The 20526-nt window shown below is 41.9% G+C and overlaps 1 protein-coding gene across 1 annotated transcript; it reads right to left on the bottom strand.

Moving 5' to 3' along the window:
• Positions 1–531: 531 nt before the first annotated feature.
• On the bottom strand, positions 532–19237 carry LOC137880165 (single-minded homolog 2-like). The gene is made up of 11 exons (XM_068721344.1): positions 18872–19237; positions 12697–12779; positions 9974–10063; positions 9679–9787; positions 8678–8763; positions 6791–6990; positions 6369–6475; positions 2254–2401; positions 2008–2161; positions 1468–1792; positions 532–1280 (listed from the first exon to the last, which is right to left on the bottom strand). Exons 1-11 carry the CDS (start codon positions 19044–19046, stop codon positions 532–534), a joined length of 2226 nt encoding a protein of 741 aa, XP_068577445.1. The 5' UTR covers positions 19047–19237.
• Between the last annotated feature and the right edge of the window lie 1289 nt (positions 19238–20526).

The following is a 20526-nucleotide window of genomic DNA, read 5'->3' as shown; positions in this document are numbered from 1 at the left end:
CTACACTGGTTCTAGTGCAGAAGTAGCAAATCTGTTAGCTATTGTTTACCAAAAAATTGAATTTTCAAAAATAATCAAAATGTTGAGATTTTATTGATGTATGCTTGGCATATATGAAAAATCCATTTTCATCTAAAACTTCCAACGCCGCTGATACATTTAAATTAAGATGGTTATGTGTAAATTGTGTTTAAATGAAATGTGTAGATACAGAAATTAAATATGTAAATTAAAAGATTCTTTGAGAACAAAATCAGGGTGAAGTCATGTATAACGTTTAGGCCCTAAGTTTGGGTTTATTAATAATAATAAAAAGTTAAAGTTAATAACATTTCCTGCGAAAACTGTTTTGCATATACTTATATTCTATAGAACGTCTTTCATATGATGGACGACGTGGGAGAAAAAAAGCTCACAGCTGTAGTTGCGTGTCAAACTATCCTGCAGGAGTGCAAAATGGATGCGTCGAAGAGAAAAGACCCAGACTAGCGTCTTTGAAGCACTCAGAGACTCCTGAGCTTCTGTCCTGGGTCACCTCTCATTCGTGATAATGACGGATGTGCCGATGTAATGCGGGATTTCTCTGTGGCTCTCAGGTGACGAGCCGGAGCTGGGGCTCTGGCTGTTACAGCTGTAAGAGGCCGTCTCTTTGCCGTGGTAACATTGGCTGTCTGTTATCTGTCTCAGTGTGGTGAAAGCGGGGGCTTTAATGGAACTGTGTTTGCCCAGGACCTTGTGAAAGTTCAAAGACACGTATGGGGCTTGAGCTGGAAGTCCAACCCCGACCCCCATACCAATCAACATTCTCCTGTCCTCAGCAGACATGGGCTGCAGTTCCGCAGTAGCTCCATGGTGCTGGAGGCCATCGGCAGGTTGTGGATACGCTGTGGCCGGATGGCTGTAGGGAGCCTCCATCATACACCGCCTCATCTGCTCCAACGCCATCGGCACGGGGAGAGGCTGGCCTGCGCCGTGCAACGAGCCCCCCTGCTCAGCTTTACCCAGTACCAGGCCGCTGAGCAAAGGGCAGGCAACGGCCCGGTCACCTCGAGGTCCTTCGGCACCTCTCGTGTTTTGTCGGACCTCCTGGCCAAAACGCTTACCGTCCTTGGCAGCATGAGGACGGGGGTGTGGACAAACCTCAGACAGCTCGCTGTGGACAAGCGTGTAATGTTCGTAGGGTTCTTCCTTCAGCCTGCTGGTAGAATGTGGGTTTGTGCTGCCGGAACAATCATGGTAGATCTCATCGGGGTGCCTGCGGTCAGCTGCCAACACAGGAACTGATGAAGAAAAACAATATTCAGAAGCTTAAATTACACCAGAACTTTTGCTGAGAGAGTGGGGGGGGCAGCATCAGGAGCCAACAGTGTTTTTGATAAAATGCAGGAAACACATGTACAGAATGTCCAACTACCCTTTAATGTGGCTTAATTGAGGTAACTCAGCTGTGTTACATAAAGAGTGTACCTGTGTACTTATTTGTTGCTGGGGGGCTGCTGATGTTCCACCCAACAGACCCTCTGCTGTGCAGGGAGCCGATGATCTGCTGAGTCAGCTGGGGTGGGGGGCCTGAGCTGGGAAGCTCACTCTGAGCATCCAGATGCCGGTGATTGTAGGGGTAGTGCAGGGTCAGGTTGTATGTGGGGCCGCAGGACACCTGGCCTGCTTCAGGACTCAAGCTGAAGCTTCTTTCCCTGCAGGAGGTCAGTGGGTACGGGGATCTCTCCTTCCACAGCCCCTTCTGTGTGGAACAGCTGGAGTGGTCCGGCTGGAAGAGGCTAGCAGCCGGCTGCTATCCATAAACAAACACAAAACAGCATAGAGAAGGTAACCAACACCGAAACTACTGAAAGCACAGAAATACAATTTACAACAGTAGGAATCCTTAAGATCTAAATGACATCCTTAGGATTATATTATTTTCTTTTAAAATGGGGGCACAAAAACATTTTCCTGTGTGACAACATTCACCTTTTGTTTACTCAGTAAGCCAAGTGGAAGGTCCACCTCGGGATAGTGAGCTGCTCTAAGTTTGGTCTTCATCTTGACTGCTTTGGTTCTGAGTTGTTTGCGGTGGTCCTGAACTGAAGTAAGACTGAGACCCGGCTTAGTGGCTCGACTCTGGTCTTCAGATAACTGAAGATCCTTGCACTCGACGTCACTGTGTGCAAACAGGAAGGCACTGTGTATCTTTGTACTGGTTTAACTGGAGGTTTTACATGGAGAGTCACTGGGGGAAGGCGACCTACTCACGTGAGGACGTAGTTCACACTGACAATACAGTGAGGTCTGGAGGAGCGGCTGTTGTGGACGATGGTGGCGTAGCTCTGCACCCACACCCAGCCTCCATGCTTTGATAACATGCGGTAGTACTTAGTGGTGACCTGCCCCTTCACCAGTACTACAGGGAACACATAGATCAGGATCAAAGAGAAGAATCAGCCCCTTAGACATATACAGGAAGGGCCTCTTTTTATAACCAGCATTATGCATCAGTCATTCAAAAGAAGCAAAAGAAACATTTCTCAACGGACTGTAACTTAAAACCTGCAATGACAATAAGCTGTGAACAAAACACTGCCATATTATCTTTATAGTTTAAACGACTTGATAGCAAACACTTGCTTACTTACACATTCAGTTGTTGCGGTGCAGCATTATCATTCGTTTAGAGTCATGTTTCTGGCCTCCTGGCAAATGCATGCCCAATAATCTCTCTCTCTTTTTTGTCTCTACCAACTCCTGAAGGAAATATCTGGCTCTAAATGCACCAAAATGTTCACCAGCTAGTCTCTAAATGTGTCTGCTGTTTGGTGCTCAGCAGGTAGTGTATAGTGGGTTTTTACAACAGTTGCCTTCTGCTGCCGAAAACAACATGAAGCTAAACAATGAGTCATATTTTTTCTTGCATTGTCATTTAATTAGTAAGTATTAAGTATCAATTATATCTGCTTTAGAAGACCACAATGCAATGCAGCCAAAATTAACTGTGTTTTAAGTATAAAATATAGTTGTGGTATAGATGTGCCATGATGACAGCACCATCATCGCTATATTTGCATCTATTTCCTTGGTTGTGCTCAGATCTTCCCAAATATTTGTAATATTCTGTTAAGGCCCCTTACAAGTTTACTTCATCTGTCACAACTTCCGCAGCTCCTTGTATGTATGTTGCCTGCTCTGTTTTACCTGCAACTATCCTATCACTTATATGCAGCCACTCCCTCCAGCCCCGCAGTAACCCGTGTTTTTTTTTCTACTCACCTGACCATCCCCGCCCTCCTTCTGACTTGACTGTTCCCCATTTCCTTCATTAGTCTTGCAGTATATATATATATAGGCCATATATACCAGGCCATTTCCACAAGTTCTGGAATCCATCTGTGAACTGATTCAGCAGCTCTCCATGATGGTACAGCACCCGGTGGCGGTTCCTCCACTTAGTACTCCAGCCCATCCGCCTTCTGCGGCTGAACCATGGCTCTCAATTCCAAAACCCTATTTAAGAGCTCCGGGGGCTTGTTGGTCTTTTCTCCACCAATGCTGCCTCATGTTCTAGCTCCAGCCTTCCTCCTTCCCATCTGAGTGATCCAGGGTGGCCAACATCATTTCCGTGCTTACTAGTTGGGCCAGGGACTGGGCCACTGCCGAATGGGAGAGAGAATCTCCAATCTGCTACTCAGAGAAGCTATTCACCACAGAACTCTAGAAAGTATTTAATTGTGCTACACTGGGAAGAGAGGCAGCTTGAGGTCTGTTCAACCTGGTTCAAGGAGGGAGAAGGGTTGCTGACTATTCCATTGAATTCCGAACCATAGCAGCATGAGAGTGTGATTCTTATTCTTTCTATTATGACTTATATAATGGTGAGATGGTCAGATGTTATTTAAAATAAACTGGCTGCCCGGGATCCTCCCTGGACACTCTGATCGCCCTCGCCATCCACATGGAAAGTCCTCTTTGGTAACAGAGAAGAGAAAGAGCCCTCTCTGTCAGCCAGTCGAGGTCTTCTGCTTTTGAACTGCTACAATGGGCTACCGTGTTTTCCAAGCTTGACCTTAGGAATGCCTATCATCTTGTGCCTATCAGGGAGGGGGATGAATGGAAGACTGCATGTAACACACCCAATGGAATTTATGATTACCTTATCATGCCTTTTGCTTCAGCAAACGCCCCTTCTGTGTGTTTGTCTATCTTGAAGTCCAAGCAGGAGCATGTGCAACACACACACACGTGCGTTCTCCAAAGGCTTCTGAAGAGGCCATCAAGGCCATGAAATGTGAGTTTTATGTCTCAGAGTTGTCATTTCTTGTGGTTTGTCAATGCAGGGATTATCCAGGTGTATCCTTCCAAGGTCAAGACAGTCTTGGACTGGCCCATCCCCTTTTCTCACAATGAACTATAGCATTTCTTGCACTTTGCCAACTTCTAGTGCCGATTTATCTGGAAGTACAGTGCAGTGGTGGCTCCTCTCATGGCCCTCATCAACTTCTCACTCTTCTTCCGCCCATGGTCTAAAAACATTAAACCTGATCCCTCTCTCACTAGTTCCAGTCTGAAAGTTCTGCTGTCCAACCTTCCCTCCACTTGCTTTGTCAGTGCCTTCACCTGGGCAGTAGAGGACAAGATAAAATGCTGGGTTTTCTGCTCCCGGTGCCTCTCCCATTAACCATCTTTGTGCCAGCTAACCTCCGCTCCCAGGATCTGCAATAGGGTCACTCTTCTTGGCTGGCATGCCATACCGGTGTCACACCCATGCTGGCTCTCCTACGGCAATGTTTCTGTTGGGCCTTAATAGAGCAAGACTTTAGGGATCTTGGTGCTGCTTGTCTGATCTGTTCTCAGCACAAAAACTCCGGATGGCCGGCAGTCCTTCGTTCAAGGCTTTCATTGGTTGCTGTTGCTGCATATGGATGCAGAGCCTTTCTACTCTTCTTGGTAGCTCTGACCGCGACCAGAAGAGTGGCTACAGACCCCGCATTCCTACTCCCTGCTACCTCCTGGTAAAAGATGTCTGGTTATCCATGCAGGACTTACTTACTCAGAGTGAAGCCCAGGAAGTTGGCTCCATGGTTCGTGACTCTTTTACCCATCTCCAAGGTCATCAACCCAGCTGCAGACCCGTTCTGCCTTGAGGATCCACCTGACCTTCCATCTTCCGGCTCAAGCCAGACAAGGAGAGCTTGCATCATTCCTTCTGCTGCCTGCTCTGTTTACACCGCTATACTAACTCTCCTGTCATTTCAGATCCAGCCACTCCCTCCTGCCCTGCAGTAACCCCTTTTCCTGCCATACCCATCACCCACTTACAGATTCACCTGTTATATATTCCAGACTTTGTTCTGCTTGCCTGATTCTGCCTGCCTGATCCATGGGTTTATGATTTTCTACCTAACCCTTTCTGAATAAGTTTGCCTGTTCTGACTGCCTACCTGGTTTTGACCTTTGGCTGTTTTTTGGTTTCAAGTAAACTTTGTATCTTGACCTGTGAGTCATGTTATGGGGTTCAAGCTTGCTGTTTTTCTGAGACTTTACATTGTTCATTCATCATTGTTGATTTTTCACTTCTATTTACTCTCCCAACCAAGGCTACATCCATACTACTCCGTTTTCGTTTGGAAACGGAGTTTTCAAACGAAAACGATCTCCGTCCACACAGCGTTTCAGCCATCGTTTCCGAAATGATCTCCGTCCAGACTACACGCCTGAAAACGAATATCACGTGACTCTTCACGTGCACTGGGTATGCGCCGATGTAAACAGGAAGTAGATTGTTGTATTTTGTAACTAAGCAACCAGAGTAATAAAGTAGTCTTTTAATGATTTTAAGTACGTGTTTGATACTTAAGATCTTCTCTCAAATCTTCATCTATGAACTGAAACAGATACAGTTCATGGAAAGTTTTATAAGTTTTACTTTTCAGACTTAACGTTAGTTACAGCGCTGCGGGTCTCTCTCTCTCTCCCTCTCTCTCTCTCTCTCTCTCTCTCACGCCGCTCACTGATCGCTTCAATAACAGCTGTTTCCTCCGCAGACATGCAGACTTTAACTGGACAACAGCTGCTAGTAAAGACAACAAGGTCAGCAACCCCTATAAACAGTTGTCCTTGTTAAATTAACCTGGTTGTCGATCGCGGGTGTCTACATCATCGTTTCCAAACTTATGCGTTTACGTCCGTCCAGACGAATACGCTACCCGGAGTTCCCAAACGTATCCGGCTTCGGGAGCGTTTCTAAAGTCCTCCATTTACGGTGCTCGAAAACGCCGGCGTAGTGTGGACGCTTAGTGTAAACGTAGCAAAACATCAAATAGAAACGGAGTAGTGTGGATGTAGCCTAAGTCTTACGAAGGATCTGGAGGACTCACATAAATGGTGAGCATAGCGTAGATGGAAAACGTCACAGGCGTGGACGTGGTGGTAGAGAGTCTTCTCTATCAGGTCCTGAGGCTCATAGCCTGTCAGCTCTGCCACCCTGGCTCCAGCACACATGAGAGAGGGCACAAACTAACAGTCAGGGGGTTGATTTTGTGATCAGTGTGCTCAAGTGCATCACAATATTCAGTTAACAATCCAGCAGTCTACACAACTATTTTATATTAAGTATATATTTTAATATTCTTAGGTGTTATCTTGTGTATGTGCTGTAGAAAGGGTGTATTTGTAATTACAAATTATTTTTAGCAATACATTTTTATTGATGTTTTATCCCATACAGGGAACATCAACATATCATGATATCATTGCTTTAATCTTTTTATCCTCTTGCTCAGCAAAGGGTCTGTCCTACCTTGTGTCCAGGAAAATTAGTTTTAAGTCCAGGCTGGCCCGGAACATGAACATGTTGCTGTGGAGTTTGATCTCGGTGATACCACTGGGGGGCAGGGAGTGACCGACTGCCACCAGACCCACAGTCTGATAACTGGATTCATACGGCGCCATGTCCATCATGTACTGACGCACTTTCAGGTAACCGCTGCAGTGGATGACCTGAGAAGCCACAGCATGACACGAATGCCATTACACTTTTACACAATCAAAGGGATTCAGAGTGACAGAAAAAGATGAAAGGGCTTGTACCAAACTTGACCTTTTTTAACTTTTGTTGCTCAGATACCCCAATACAATTCGGCTGAAGTATAGCTCTGCTGTTCTTGTTGGCAGCATCAAAGCAAACTTAATCTTCCCTTCCAAAACAAAATAGTCATGTCTTTGCTATGAGCCAAAATTTTGTAGTTACGTTTTTTCCGCATCTTTTTAGAAGGCATATTAGATATCACGGTGGGCCATGCTCCACCGCGATGCTTAGTGCATACCTGTGCAGGACCTGTACAGTGTAGATGTCGAAGGACCACTGCAGTGCTCAGGCTGGCTGTTACAGCTTTTGTAGTTGGACAGCAAGAGCCCCTGGTTCCCCTGTTGTCTGATCACATTTTCTTCCCATTCAGGAGCTGAGCCTAGGCATGTAACTACCAACTGGGAGTGTAACTCATCCCTAACAGCCTTAACCTTTAGTATATGCAAATAACAAATCCTGTTAGAGGCCCACACATATGAAAATGAAATAACAGTTATTTGGATGTAACTATGTTCTATGTGTGCATGTGTAGCCCCCTAACTGCTTACCCAGCTGGTTCTTGTGTTCCGTTTGTTATGTTCATGGGTAGTCAAACAGCTACTCCTCTAGAGGACATGCTACCACCCAATTAGTGCTGAATGATTGATCTGTCTCAGAGCAGAGGAAAATCTGCAGTAAAAGAATAATGAAGTTTGTAACCTCTATATTCTGAATTTTGCAGTAAAACAGGGCTAAGATATTAAAAGCGTTTTGGAAATGTGTTATCAAACAATATCTTTCATATGGCAGAGGGACACCGTGCATCTACAGACAGCTGTCATTTTACACTTTCTGTGTTGTGGCCAGAGGAAACTTATCAATGGAAAGATTGAATTGCTTTTTACAACATAAATTACAAAGTTTAAATACAGCCAGTATTTTGTTATTTATATGCCAGTACCATTACACATATTGATGTTAATTATATTTAAAGGCATAAACAAACTAATTATTTGTAGTAAAGCATTTTTATTGATGTTTTATCCCATACAGGGACCATCAACATATCATTATATAATTTTATCCACTTGCTCAGTAAAAGTATATATATATATATATATATATATATATATATATATATATAATATAATAAACAAAACAATGGGTCAGATATTTCCACATCCTGCATGCATCCACTTCTCTCCTGGTTTCTTATGAATAGGTTGTTTCAAACAAACAGTACCCTCTCTCCCCTCAGGATGGCCTTCTCTGTCTTTCTAGTCCTTGGCTGCTCTCTCACCTGTTGCACAGTAAATTACACGTGTGTGAGTGTAATATGAGGGCCTCTACTCTATCCATTGAAATGATTGGACAAAGATCTGACAGCAGCTTTAGACCTTTTGGGGGACAGCTGAATATTCCTGGATGTCCAAAATTTGTAGCCAGCTAACGACCAATGACTTGTATAAGTATCACTTCATGAAATGAAATCACTTCCAGATCCCCAAGTTAACATAAATGAAGTCATTGTGTGTGTGTGTGTGTGTGTGTGTGTGTGTGTGTGTGTGTGTGTGTGTCGGAGTGTGTCGGAGTAAATGACCATCCAGTGGCTGCCCCTACCTTATATCCCCCACATGTGAGTCCTGCATTTCGTTTAGCCAGAACACACTTCATCCTCAAGAAGAAGGAGCGCTCCATTTCATACTCTGTCACACAAAGCACACATCACAGAGACATTACCCGCACGTTATAATGTGTTTTACAATACAATATCCCAGTGCTGTGGTCACCAGTCACACTTTTTAAAATTCGGTGAATAAATAAGTAAAATATAGATTTTTTTGTTTTGTTTTTACACACTTACTTAGCAGCTTGAACCTGTACCAGTGTAGTAAGAGGGACCAACAACAGAATACAGCCTTCATGCTATCATAAAGATATATTGTAGTTAGACATGATTCAAAACACCTCATGACTCTAACACATGCACATTAACATGTATTCATGTATTCAGAGGAAACTTCTGACAAGGACGGAGTCTGAGTTTGGACTATCAGCCAGACACTCTTCTCCAGCAGCATGGCAAGTTTACCAGGATCATTTTCAAGGTATCTGTAGCATACCGTACAACACTTTAAAGATACAGGCCTCTCACTCTGTCTTCTAGTCTAGGAATATTGTTTGTAAAAATAATGGGTTATGCAAGCAATTATCCAGGCTCACAAGACTTAAAAAAACAACGGGCGATATCAAAGCAGCATTCGGCAAGACGTTATTATGTTACTGTAAGACCCAACATCCAATCATCTAAAAAAACTCATAGTTCTTATTACTGTTAGCAACAGCTTTGGTGGCAAAACTATGAAAATAACTCAGAGACTGTAAGAAAACAAAAATGCATACGACTCTGTTGTAATACTGATGGAAATGTGCATTAAACTTAATTCATCAAGACAACAGGTACACGTGTAATAGTTTAGTAACGTGGGAAATGAGCAAACAAAGGTCTCTAAGATAAGCCTGTTTCAAATACTGCTTCTGTATGCCGTTGAGATACATTTACAGTAACGTATATTCATGACATGTGCACGAGAGCCTGGAGATTGAGGCTCTTTAGGTACCTGGGTAGAAGTGATGGTGTGGGGGCTGACAAAGACCCAGCACTGCTGTCATCTCATCGTGGTCTGATGGGTGGATGTACTCAAAAATGCTGTTTCCTGTCAGCTCCACCTGCAGCACACACATTTCCAGCATGCGCTCATAAATGTGCAGCGACGAGCTACATTGCAACTAACTCACCGAGACAAAACACGGAAATGTATTGAATCCATGCAGAGATGAAAGATGAAATACTTTTTATATGTCACTTGCTCTTATTATGCTTTGTCATACTGAGGTCAAGGAGGAGGGTCTTACCTGGGACAGGCCGAGGTGGACTGATGCGGTTTCAGAGATGTACATGATTTTGCCATCAGAGGCAACGACAAACACAAAGCCATCCAGAGTCTGAGGGGCGGAACAAAACACTTACTGTTAAACACAAATTAAAGTAATGTTAACTATTGTTACAGTGATCTGTGCCAATACATTTACCCATAATATGATGTAAGAACATATTGTGCCATTATTCAACCTTTCTGTATTAATAGTTTAGTGTAGACATTTCTCTTATTATTTAACTTTTTTAAGCTTCTTTATTATTACTTTTTAATTAAGAAAAATATTGGACAGTAGAAGTTTCTTTATAAAAACACTCCATCAGCAGCTCATGTTCTTCTGTTAATATTCTGGTGTTGGATAAATGCTCTTAACGGCAGCGAACACTCTTTCTTTTTTTGATGCATAAATCTATAACCTTTAGGAGAAGATTGGTTAGTAAAATAAAATAAAAGAAGAAATTATGAGCCTTCACTTATTAAAACTATTGAACTTAAAAATACTGGCAGTTAACATTTTGCAGCTGTGTTGACAATCCTAATGTGTCTGATAGGTTATATTGTCCAAATGGCATTACATTACTCCAAACAGCATCATTTATTTAATGCAGTGCTTGAATTGGAATCAATCTATCAAAATAGTCTTGTATATATATATATATATATATATATAATATATACTATATATACTATATGTACTTTAAACCAGCAGCCTGCATAGTAGCATGTGCAGCATTTAAGGCACAACATGTGTACAGGAATATTTAAGAGGGTGCAAATATGAATTAGTAAAACAACAATTTAATGTTATTTAAGTTTAATGCATCCTAGAGCTCTACACAGAATATTTATGGTCAGAGGCCCAACTCTAAACCTTATTCATCCATCCACACAGACCTGATGCTTATAACTACACAAAGAGTACATTTATTTAAAAAAAAATGACAACACTGAGTATTAACTATCACAAGTCAACTGGGACATAAATCATGTCGTACTATTAAAGGCCAAGTTCAAGCCTTTCACTGTGCGTTGTCTTTTTTGGTGCTTCTGTTGCTCGTGACGTCGTTATAAATGTCTCCATCCTACAAAAAGTGAGCAATTTAGTTATTTATAAAAAAAGATGAATTCATTATTTGAATATAATTTTATATAATAATAATGATGTTATCCTAGAAACATATTCCCCGAAAATGTTTGTGTTGAGCTTAAATACAATTCTAAATAAAGCGGATTAAATATGAGGGTTAAATATGAGAGTTAAATATGAGGGTTAAATATGAGAGTTAAATATGAGAGTTAAATATGAGGGTTAAATATGAGTGTGAATGCAAACAGGAGAAGCCAGAGCCAAAATTAAATTAAAACAATGAAATAAAATCACAACTAATAGGCAGTAGAGCTGACAGAGGTAGTATCTGTGGCCTTTTTAAATATAGACAGGAGGAATGTATACGCTTGGCCAACTAATTGTATTAGCAGTAGCAGTTCTGTCAGATTAGTGGCATCAGTATGAGTAAAGTATGAAATGAATGAATATTTAAAGTATGTTACAGGCTATGGTGGTGATAACGGTAATGTGGCATTGGCAATAATTTGTAGGCACAGGGTTTGGATCAGAAAGCAAACATCATCCTACATGGGTGTTTTTAGAGGCCGGTACGATCGTAGCCAATCACATCCACTACGATCCACGGGCTCCCCCCCGTCAGGACGCAATAACAGTTTGTGGATCCTGTCAAGAGTTTTCCTCAGAGGGAACTTTTTACTGTCCCGGACTAAAGAGTCAATGCAGGAGCTGTTACCAGTTAAATACCACTCCAACGCCGCAAATACAATGTAAGTGGAATTGAAAATGGGATAAGAATCCCTCTATTTCTGTATTCTGTTTTACTGGCATTAATGCCATAATCGGAAGATGAGCAAAACCTGTGATTTAAAAAAAGTTTCGGATTATACCGACCTGTGTAATTACCTGCAGTAAACAAAAGCTTTGCAATATGGCTATAATATTTATCCGCGGCTATTATATTAATGCTATTATACATTATCCGCGGCAGAGACTGATTCATTTAACAGAAGTGATACATTTAAATTAAAACTGGTAACAATGGCAGCAGCACTTTAATCCTTGCTGATCCCACTGCTGCCCCTTATTGAGAATACAACGGGATGAAAACCCTCAAAAGGTTCCGACTAGTCCAGGTTGTGGAGAGCCCCGCGTTGCAGTATGTTAAAGGACTTTGTGGTAGATTCATGAGCCTACAATCAAAGCCAGCACCTCCTGATAAAACCAAAGAAAGTGATATTTAAAAAATTGGATAATAAAAAACCTAAAGCACCACTGGCTGTCCCTACTGTATTTACAGTATTTAATTGTAAATACGGTATTTGACTGTTATATTTGGTGGAATAATAAAGAAGCACAACATCCTTGATGTGTTGTAAATTTCAAATGTATTTTTTGTGGACCATGATAGTTTGGTGTAAATTCAGATTTAGCTGGCAGGCTACTTGCTGCTGTTTGCTGACCCCCACTCTAATGTAACATAGCATAGCATAGCATAGCAAAGCAACATTTTAAATAGCACTGCACACACTAGCACAAAGAGATATCATTTGGTATCACTTTCATGCAGCACATAATAGCATAGTCATGCACACCGCGGAGCAAGAACACAGTGTGTTGTTTCCCGTACTGACTTGTAAAAGGTGGGAGCCCAGTTCTTTAGCCATGCTGTCCAGAGGACTGAGCCTCGATGACCGACCCCATCCATCACCCAGACCTACAGAGAGAGACGGACACAGTAAGACAGCCAGGGGGACAAAGACTGACACTGCATCTAATCATGCAAGAGACAAACACTCAGCGAGATAAAGACACTGGGCGTTCACACCAGACATGCACGTTTGACATTGTGCAGATGAAGGGCATCATTTCCAGTTTGCTCCACTGAGGTTATTTTAAAGTTTAAAAAAAAAAAAAAATTCTATTTAATTCAACTTTGACACCAGATATGCTGACTTCCACAACTCTGACCCAGTATGAAGAATTACGACGCCATCTTGTGCATCTTTAAACTTTAAAATATTTGTATGTATATATAATGTGCATATATATATATATATATACATATATATATATATATATATATATATATATACATATATATATATATAATGTGTATATATATATATATATATATATTCCATCATGCGATGGAAAAAAATACACATTAATTGAGATTTGTCCAATTTAAAAGATACAGGACCAGATTGACAGATCTTGTTTTCATTAGGAGAAATGTTATCCGGCTGAAGAGACGTCTGCTTTAGCTGTTAACAAGCAAGCAGAGAGTGTGTTCTTTAAGTCCTAAGGGAACACCCCAAAGATGTGCCGTCAGAGCACATGATGCATGTCTTAGTTTTATTCAGTTTTATTCAGCCTCTGGTCTGTGTCATAAACAACACATAGCCTTGCCTGTCAGTGAGTGTGTTTGCATGCTATTCTATTATATTATAACATTAAAAATGATCCATATACCTTATTCAGGTTTCTCTGTCCATGCAGTGTCCAACAACAGTCTGTCATGTCTCTACTGATTTGCAGTTATTATCAGTACCTGGCATATAAATGTCCTGACCACGCTTTATGATCCAATGGTATTGATCTTAATGCTTACGTGTACACTGAGCCTACAATAGGCCTGCATTAAAGTCAATAAAACAATGTGTATGTGACAGCTAAATAGCAGATTTAGTTTGGTGTCCCCAGAGGATATTGGATCCGTTGTTGAAGAAGGTCTGGGCGAGGATTTAGACAAACTCTCTCCAGTAACGGCACAAATAAATAAATAATTTGAAATTAGGAATGTCTGCACTTTGTCTGTTGTACGCCGTAGTGTATGATTTTTTTTAAATCCAGGTTGAGTATGTACTGTATAAGTTGCAGTCGCAATTAACTTTAGAGTTGCTATTTATAAATGGCAAGTTTTGGCAGATGGCCCGTGTCCTGCTATAGTGACGATTCTCTCTGACCAATCAACTGTCGGCAGTGTTTTAACTCCACCTTCTATCGGCTGAGCTCGGTGGTTCCAAGAATGAAGTGGTTGTTTTGGTACCATCCATGACTTTAGCTGATGGAAAATGTATGCTTTTGACAATGAACAATGACAATGAAAGTTAGCATTAGCATGTTAGCACGCTGCCATTGGCATTTAGTTTTAGGTGCTGTGGTTTTGTACAGCCTAACAGCATGGCTGTAGACAGCCTTGTTCAAGTACTACAAACATTAATTTTTATTCACCACCATTATGTTGGGTTGGGGGCCGATATCTCTAAACCTGGACGAAAGAAACCAAAACTATCTGCGAGACACTAATACGGGGAAGTGACAACGCACGTTTTTTTTCAGTGAACCAACTTCCTTATCAACCTACACCAATACTACATTGGTCGGGATTTGCGACAGAGAGGTTAGCTAGCCATCGATCACCAAACCCATTGGTTATCGGTCTAATGACAGATACGCCTTTGAGGGCAAGGTGCAAGGTATCAGGGCCAATACTTCCTTTTTTAGTGCGCTGCTAGTGGTCTGCAGTCCAATTAGCAACTTAAGATACAAGACCAGAGTTCGAGTTGAGGAATGACTTGTACAACCGGATTGATCCGGAAGTAGCCAGTTTACAAGCTCATTTTAAAACAATAAAAAGCTAAATCCATCATCAGACAATAGCCGGTGGGTTCCCAGATTGCATTTGGGCATGCGTTCCGCCTCTTTTGTCTCTTCACACTGACTGTTTACCAGCATGCAGCCAAAGTCCCCTTAAACCTGATCAATACTACTTGGACTACAGATGGAAACCAAAACGCTTCTTCTGCATATAAATGAAGAATCTGTTTATAGACATCAGATAGCCAGCAACAAAACATTCAAACAAACTAACCTGTTTGGCCCATTTTCAGATAAGCCATCAGTCTCTGAAGATAACATTGTTGTCACACATTATTTCAACAAATGCTCCCAACATTTTCAAAATCGTCCATGCACTAGAGTGGACACACATGGTCCAGAGGCTGGAGCACTTATTCCACCATTTTGGGGATCAACAGATTGCGGTCTCGCTCATTGAAAATGTGTTGTATTTGTGTTAGTTGTTTGAAGTTATTTAAAGCAGCAAACTTCATATCTACCTAGTGTGTATGTCTCTGTCCTTATCCTTACCTCCGCTGCTAGACTTGGAGAAGAGCACGAGCGTGTCTTGCTTTGGGACACAGAACTGAGACATCCTCTGTCAAACATGCCAATAGAATCCTTTTCTTGGGACACTTTTCCACTTTGTGCTTTAGGCTGAGGTAAAAATACGACACGTTCTCATTCCAACTGGTCACATACTGACGCTCGGTCAGACCCCTTGACGTCACTTTGATGCTCCACTACGGTCACAGTAAACATGCAGTCAACGCTGAGAGTTACTATCAAAAAGCCTTTCTTGGGTTTCAGAACAAAACCACTTAGTTAGGCTGAAGAAAAAACATCATGTTTGGGTTTAAAATACTTAAAAAACGTAACATAAGTATGGAAAACACATCACAAATATCACTAACCTAACTTTGGGACATGTTCGTCAGTCTCAAACACTGGTCTGCTGTTAAAAAGTGTTTATTTGACCATCCACCTCCATTCCCTCCCGTCCTGGCTTATACACTCACTACTCTCACAGCGTCAAACAATAATGTTGCCTTGTGCGTCTGTATCAGACGTGAAAAAGCGTCTGTATTTGACGAGAACTGGCAATAAATGTGCATAAAGTTATGTGTGGGAGAACAGAAACAAGCTAGAAACAAGGGAAATATTGGAGGAAGCAGAGGGTTCTGTCACCACCTGGTCAGGAAGGACTGAAACGTTAAGTATATAATCCAGGCTGGCGTTCAGAGACTCAGTGCTCTGCTGTGCTGCTTCACACATCAAACATCCGCTGTCCTCACGTATCATGACCGCAGCTCTCAGTGCTTCTTCTTTTTAGAATGCAACCGTCGGCAATGTTTTTGAGATCCGCAAGGTGTTATGCTGCACTTCTCAGTGTTAAACACATTTTCATCAGGTGGAGGCCAAGCCACAATGTCACAGATTCCAATCAGAGTCCCTCTCACACTGATAATCCAAAGAAACACATTACATTACACACTGATGATGAAAGGGCTCAAACATAAACGTGTGGTGGAGTATATTGTTCAACTGATAACAAATAGTGGAATATTATCAGATTGTTCTAGACAAAGAATGAACAAGCTGTATAAACTCATATTTGCATACATCTAGAATAAAAAGTGCCCTGCATTAGGACTGAGTCTTTAGCCTGACAGAACTGCAGAGCTGTGTTTCTGCCACGCGGGTCAGTTTGTAGAATCAATTCTGCTTTTCACATCATTTGTAATTTCATACCAGAGCTGCTGGAATGTTGGCACTGATGGGTATGGGGAAATACTGAATGCAAAATGCTGAATATCTAAATTGCAAAGAAAAAGTGCACGAAACCACCAAAGCTCAGTATGCACCTATTTTCTATTTCAAAACTAGTTTGAGAAACGGGCGTAAGTGATGTTAAAGAAGTAAAAGCACCAAAAACAGTTCTAATTAATCTTATGTGTTCAGGGTTTGGTGAAGGTGTGGCAGGTCCAGGTCTGGCAAAGTTATTAGGCTGGTGGATAATTTTTAATATATATTAAATATTTGTTATATATAAATGTTTAAAATGTAAATTAAGCACCAGTGCCTCTAAATTGTACTAATCTGTAAGTTGTGTTTGAGATACTACTTATCCTTTCATCTCTGAGGATTACATTATTGTGGCTGATGATGACATTTATTTATTTTCCTTTAGTAAGAAATGAACTCTTGTGAGAATAAACACTACTATATTATTGTAAACTCTCCTTAACAATAGATCATTGCTGTGTATTGAAAAAAAAGTGTAGAACTTGCACACACAAATTAATAATTTAGTCTAAATCCAAATAAAGGTATGTAAATATCAGAGGCTTTATATTTAGGCTCAAATCGTCCCATACTTATTGTGACCTTGCTGAGTTCCCGATGTTCTTCTTCCCATAATAACTCAGACTAACGACGTTACCAACCGTCAGTTTCGTGCACTTTTTCTTTTTAACCAACATAAAATTAAATTAAATGCGAAATTAAATGCAAAAAAAGATGCAAAAACGAAGCCGCACGTTCAGACTGTCGGTCGGTGTGTGTGCCCACGCCTCATCACTGTGTTTTTTCGCCCCGTGTAGTTCATTTGTTTGGATTTTATTTGTGAATAAAATGTGAATAAAAACATCAACAACAGCGCAGCTGATGTTAAGCTATGATCTCACAACTACCAGGCTGCGTTTCGTTCAAAAGTATCCACAATAATAAAATCTACATGTTATGAGTTATTATCACTATATAATAATATTCGGTCTGATCTATATTTACATGGACACGAGGGTCCACTCTTCTTTTTCTTCTGCGCATTAAACTGATGGTGAAGTCATTGAGAGCGTCCGCACGCCTCTGGATAACGTGTGTCTTCCAGACGTCCTCGTGTCCCACGGTTCTGCATTACGGAGCTTTGTCGGGATTGTGGACTTTAAACTAGACTTTAAAGGCTTTACGAGCGTTAATCGCCTCGCAGGCCGAGTGGTGCGGCGGGCCCGTTGCCGCTGAGGCGTTCACAGCGTCTCCGACAAAGAGGTCGCGACGGCGGCTCCGCTGGACTCTGGACGGGGGGCCCGGCCACAGAGGGCCGTGTGTTCGCTCTGACTTCATGAGTGATGACAGAGAGGAAGGCTCTGTTTGTCTGCCCTCTAACCCGCCCGGCGGAGCTGCATGCGGCCTTAATGAAATAATTCACCGTGATGAATGAGTGAGGCGTATAAACGAGACATCGGCTGTTAATCAGAGAGGAAAACAACCTCAACACTTCCATGACACCCTAATTCACTAAAGTGGTTTAACAGCCACGAAGATGATGATTGAGCTAACTCTCACTTACTGCGAGGAGAAGTAGACCAGATAATAACTAATACCAATATCAACACAAACTATTCATATCATTACCATAATATCATAGCTTTCAGACAAACTTTACAAAAAAGCTCCTACATTATTTAAATTATTAGCAGGTCAGCGTTTTTTAAAGCTTAAAAAGAAAAATACAGGTTTACAACTGTTGGCTTTATATATAATCTATTTACAAGAATATTTAGATTACTTGGTTAAATACCTTCGGCTGGTTTATATGAAATATATAGTAGAAATGCGTCACTTTTAAATATGAAATACAAAGCATTAGTAAATTAATAAAGCAGCACGTTACAGAGGACGTCTTATTAAACATACCAAAAGACGTGTATGGATCTATTTCTTACCATAATTCACATGTATATGTGTCCATCTCATACAGACAATGTAATAAGAAACTCCTCTATTTGTATTGTTATTTAAACCTTTATTTAACCAGGATTATTTAACCTCTATATTAGTTGCTTTATACGACACAGAGCTCCCGCACGTTGTTTCTTCTGACACATTAAAAACCACAACGGAACAGCTATATTTTCTACATTTTGAAAATATATATTTGCAAAGATATTATACAATAAAGCATGTGCAATTAAAACTGCAATAAACTGAAGGGCTACTTCTCATATTTAAATTTGATTTGACGGATACAACGGATGGCTGAATTGACTCTCCTATTATAAATCATTTAATTAAAGATGTCGACACGTAAAGATGTCACTATAATATATGCTCGTTCCTCTTTTCCTTTTCCTCAGAATGTGGATGAATGATCCAGTCCCTCTGCGGGCAGCTCTCTGTTCCTACCGTCGGGGAAGACTGCCCTCATCTTCAGGTAGCTGCTGGTCAGTCGGATGATGGAGGCCTTGTCCAGCTGGGAGGTGATGGCCGCCGGCAGAGGCAGCAGCTTGGCCAGCTCGTAAAACTCTCCGTTCTCCTTCTCCCGCCGCGTCTTCGCCGCGTTCTTGCATTTTTCCTTCATCTTCTCTGGAAGTTTCACACAAATGCTTGTTGTATAAAAGTAACTTCCCCCATAGACTCGTGTAACAAATAGTTGTGTTACTGAGGTGGGAACGCGCTCCCGTCTGTAATGTCCAGATTCCGGTTAAATAAAACTGTAAATGACCGGATTCAGTTTTCTGGACCCAAAGAACGGACCAGAAGTCGTGTGTTTCGTTTATCCCATCCGCCACTGAACGCACCCCGAAAACCAGAGAGGAGCCGCAAGTGTCAGAACCATCCCCCCCCCCCCCCCACCCCCCGACCTCCACCTGTTCAACAGCGGACTAAGTCGCGCCGAACGCCACGTCCGCTTCACGGTGTTTTCACGGTGCTGTCAGTTTTCCGCTGGTCTATTCATCCGTCCAGATGTCCAGACACCGGGGTTCCTGCTCCGCTGCTCCCCCCACCATCGCGCACCGAAAAAGTGAAAAAACAAATATGAAGTTATGACATGCGCGAGTTTAACCCGATGGAGAGATCGGAGCGACAGAAGACTGCGAACTGAACGAGTCTGAACCCCTCAGACCACCTCTCTCTCTCTCTCTCTCTCTCTCTCTCTCTCTCTCTCTCTCTCTCTCTCTCTCTCTCTCTCTCTCTCTATGGGCGCGCCTGTGTGTGTGTGTGTGTGTGTGTGTGTGTGTGTGTATGTGTGTGTGTGCGTGTGAGAGAGAGAGAGTGTAAAACCACAAACTGCTCGGCTACACTTTACACAGAGGCTTAGTCTGCTCTAAAGCCTAAAGCCACTCATAAATAATTATATTGCTTTATGTTGAGAAATAAAATTCATTCAAATACAAAATGTTTTTGAACTAAATAATATTCTAACTGGCTGAGGTGAGTCATCTGTATGGCTCCCATAACCTTCATGTTAATTAATTCAAGGATCATTTATTGACATACAGGAATGCACAATGACATTCAGTTGTAGCTCATTTATTACACCACAAACACACAACAAATAAAACAAAACAGTTCATTTCTGTAGTGCATATTTTGAATTTGCATCATCAGCAATGTACACAGCAGCAACAACCACACTTCTCTGGCAGATATGTCCGACATCTTCACAATACAAATTCAACATGAGGAAGAAGGTTGTCCATCGACTTTGACTGTGTTTGAGCACCAAGCATTATGATGTGAACACAGAGTCCACCTCCTCTGGTCCCACTGGAGTCTTGCGCTCAGTCCTGCGGTCCGCCAGATAAAAGGTAGAGGATGACATGCAACAAAGGTCCTTGGCTGGACTCCTCTTCTTAGGAATGCTGTGATTACGTAGTCATGGTCTTGAGCCCTGGAGCCACCACCCACGGGGATAGGCAGCAGGACTGGGTTGGGGTGGGGAACTATTGCGTGCTGACCCAACTGGTTCTAGGAAGTCCTCTAGTCTTCTAAGGTACTGGGAGGCCAGAAAGGCCGCAGCTTTGGTGGTTGTGGCAGTGTTTGGGAGGAATTCAGGA

This window comes from Cebidichthys violaceus, unplaced genomic scaffold, assembly GCF_023349555.1.
Source record: "Cebidichthys violaceus isolate CVI_PGR_0920_01 unplaced genomic scaffold, fCebVio1.0.p SCAF_27, whole genome shotgun sequence".
Classification (NCBI taxonomy): domain Eukaryota; kingdom Metazoa; phylum Chordata; class Actinopteri; order Perciformes; family Stichaeidae; genus Cebidichthys; species Cebidichthys violaceus.
The sequence above is the reverse complement of the archived record's forward strand: the minus strand, read 5'-3'. Positions and strand labels throughout refer to the sequence as shown.

Coding starts and splice junctions, on each gene's coding strand:
- LOC137880165 (XM_068721344.1), bottom strand. CDS start 19,046: ATGAAGGAAAAATGCAAGAACGCGGCGAAGACGCGGCGGGAGAAGGAG. Junction 2,402..6,368: donor ACGCTATGCTCACCATTTAT/GTGAGTCCTCCA, acceptor TGTTCCCTGTAG/TACTGGTGAAGGGGCAGGTC. Junction 1,793..2,007: donor GAGCAGCTCACTATCCCGAG/GTGGACCTTCCA, acceptor GTTTATGGATAG/CAGCCGGCTGCTAGCCTCTT.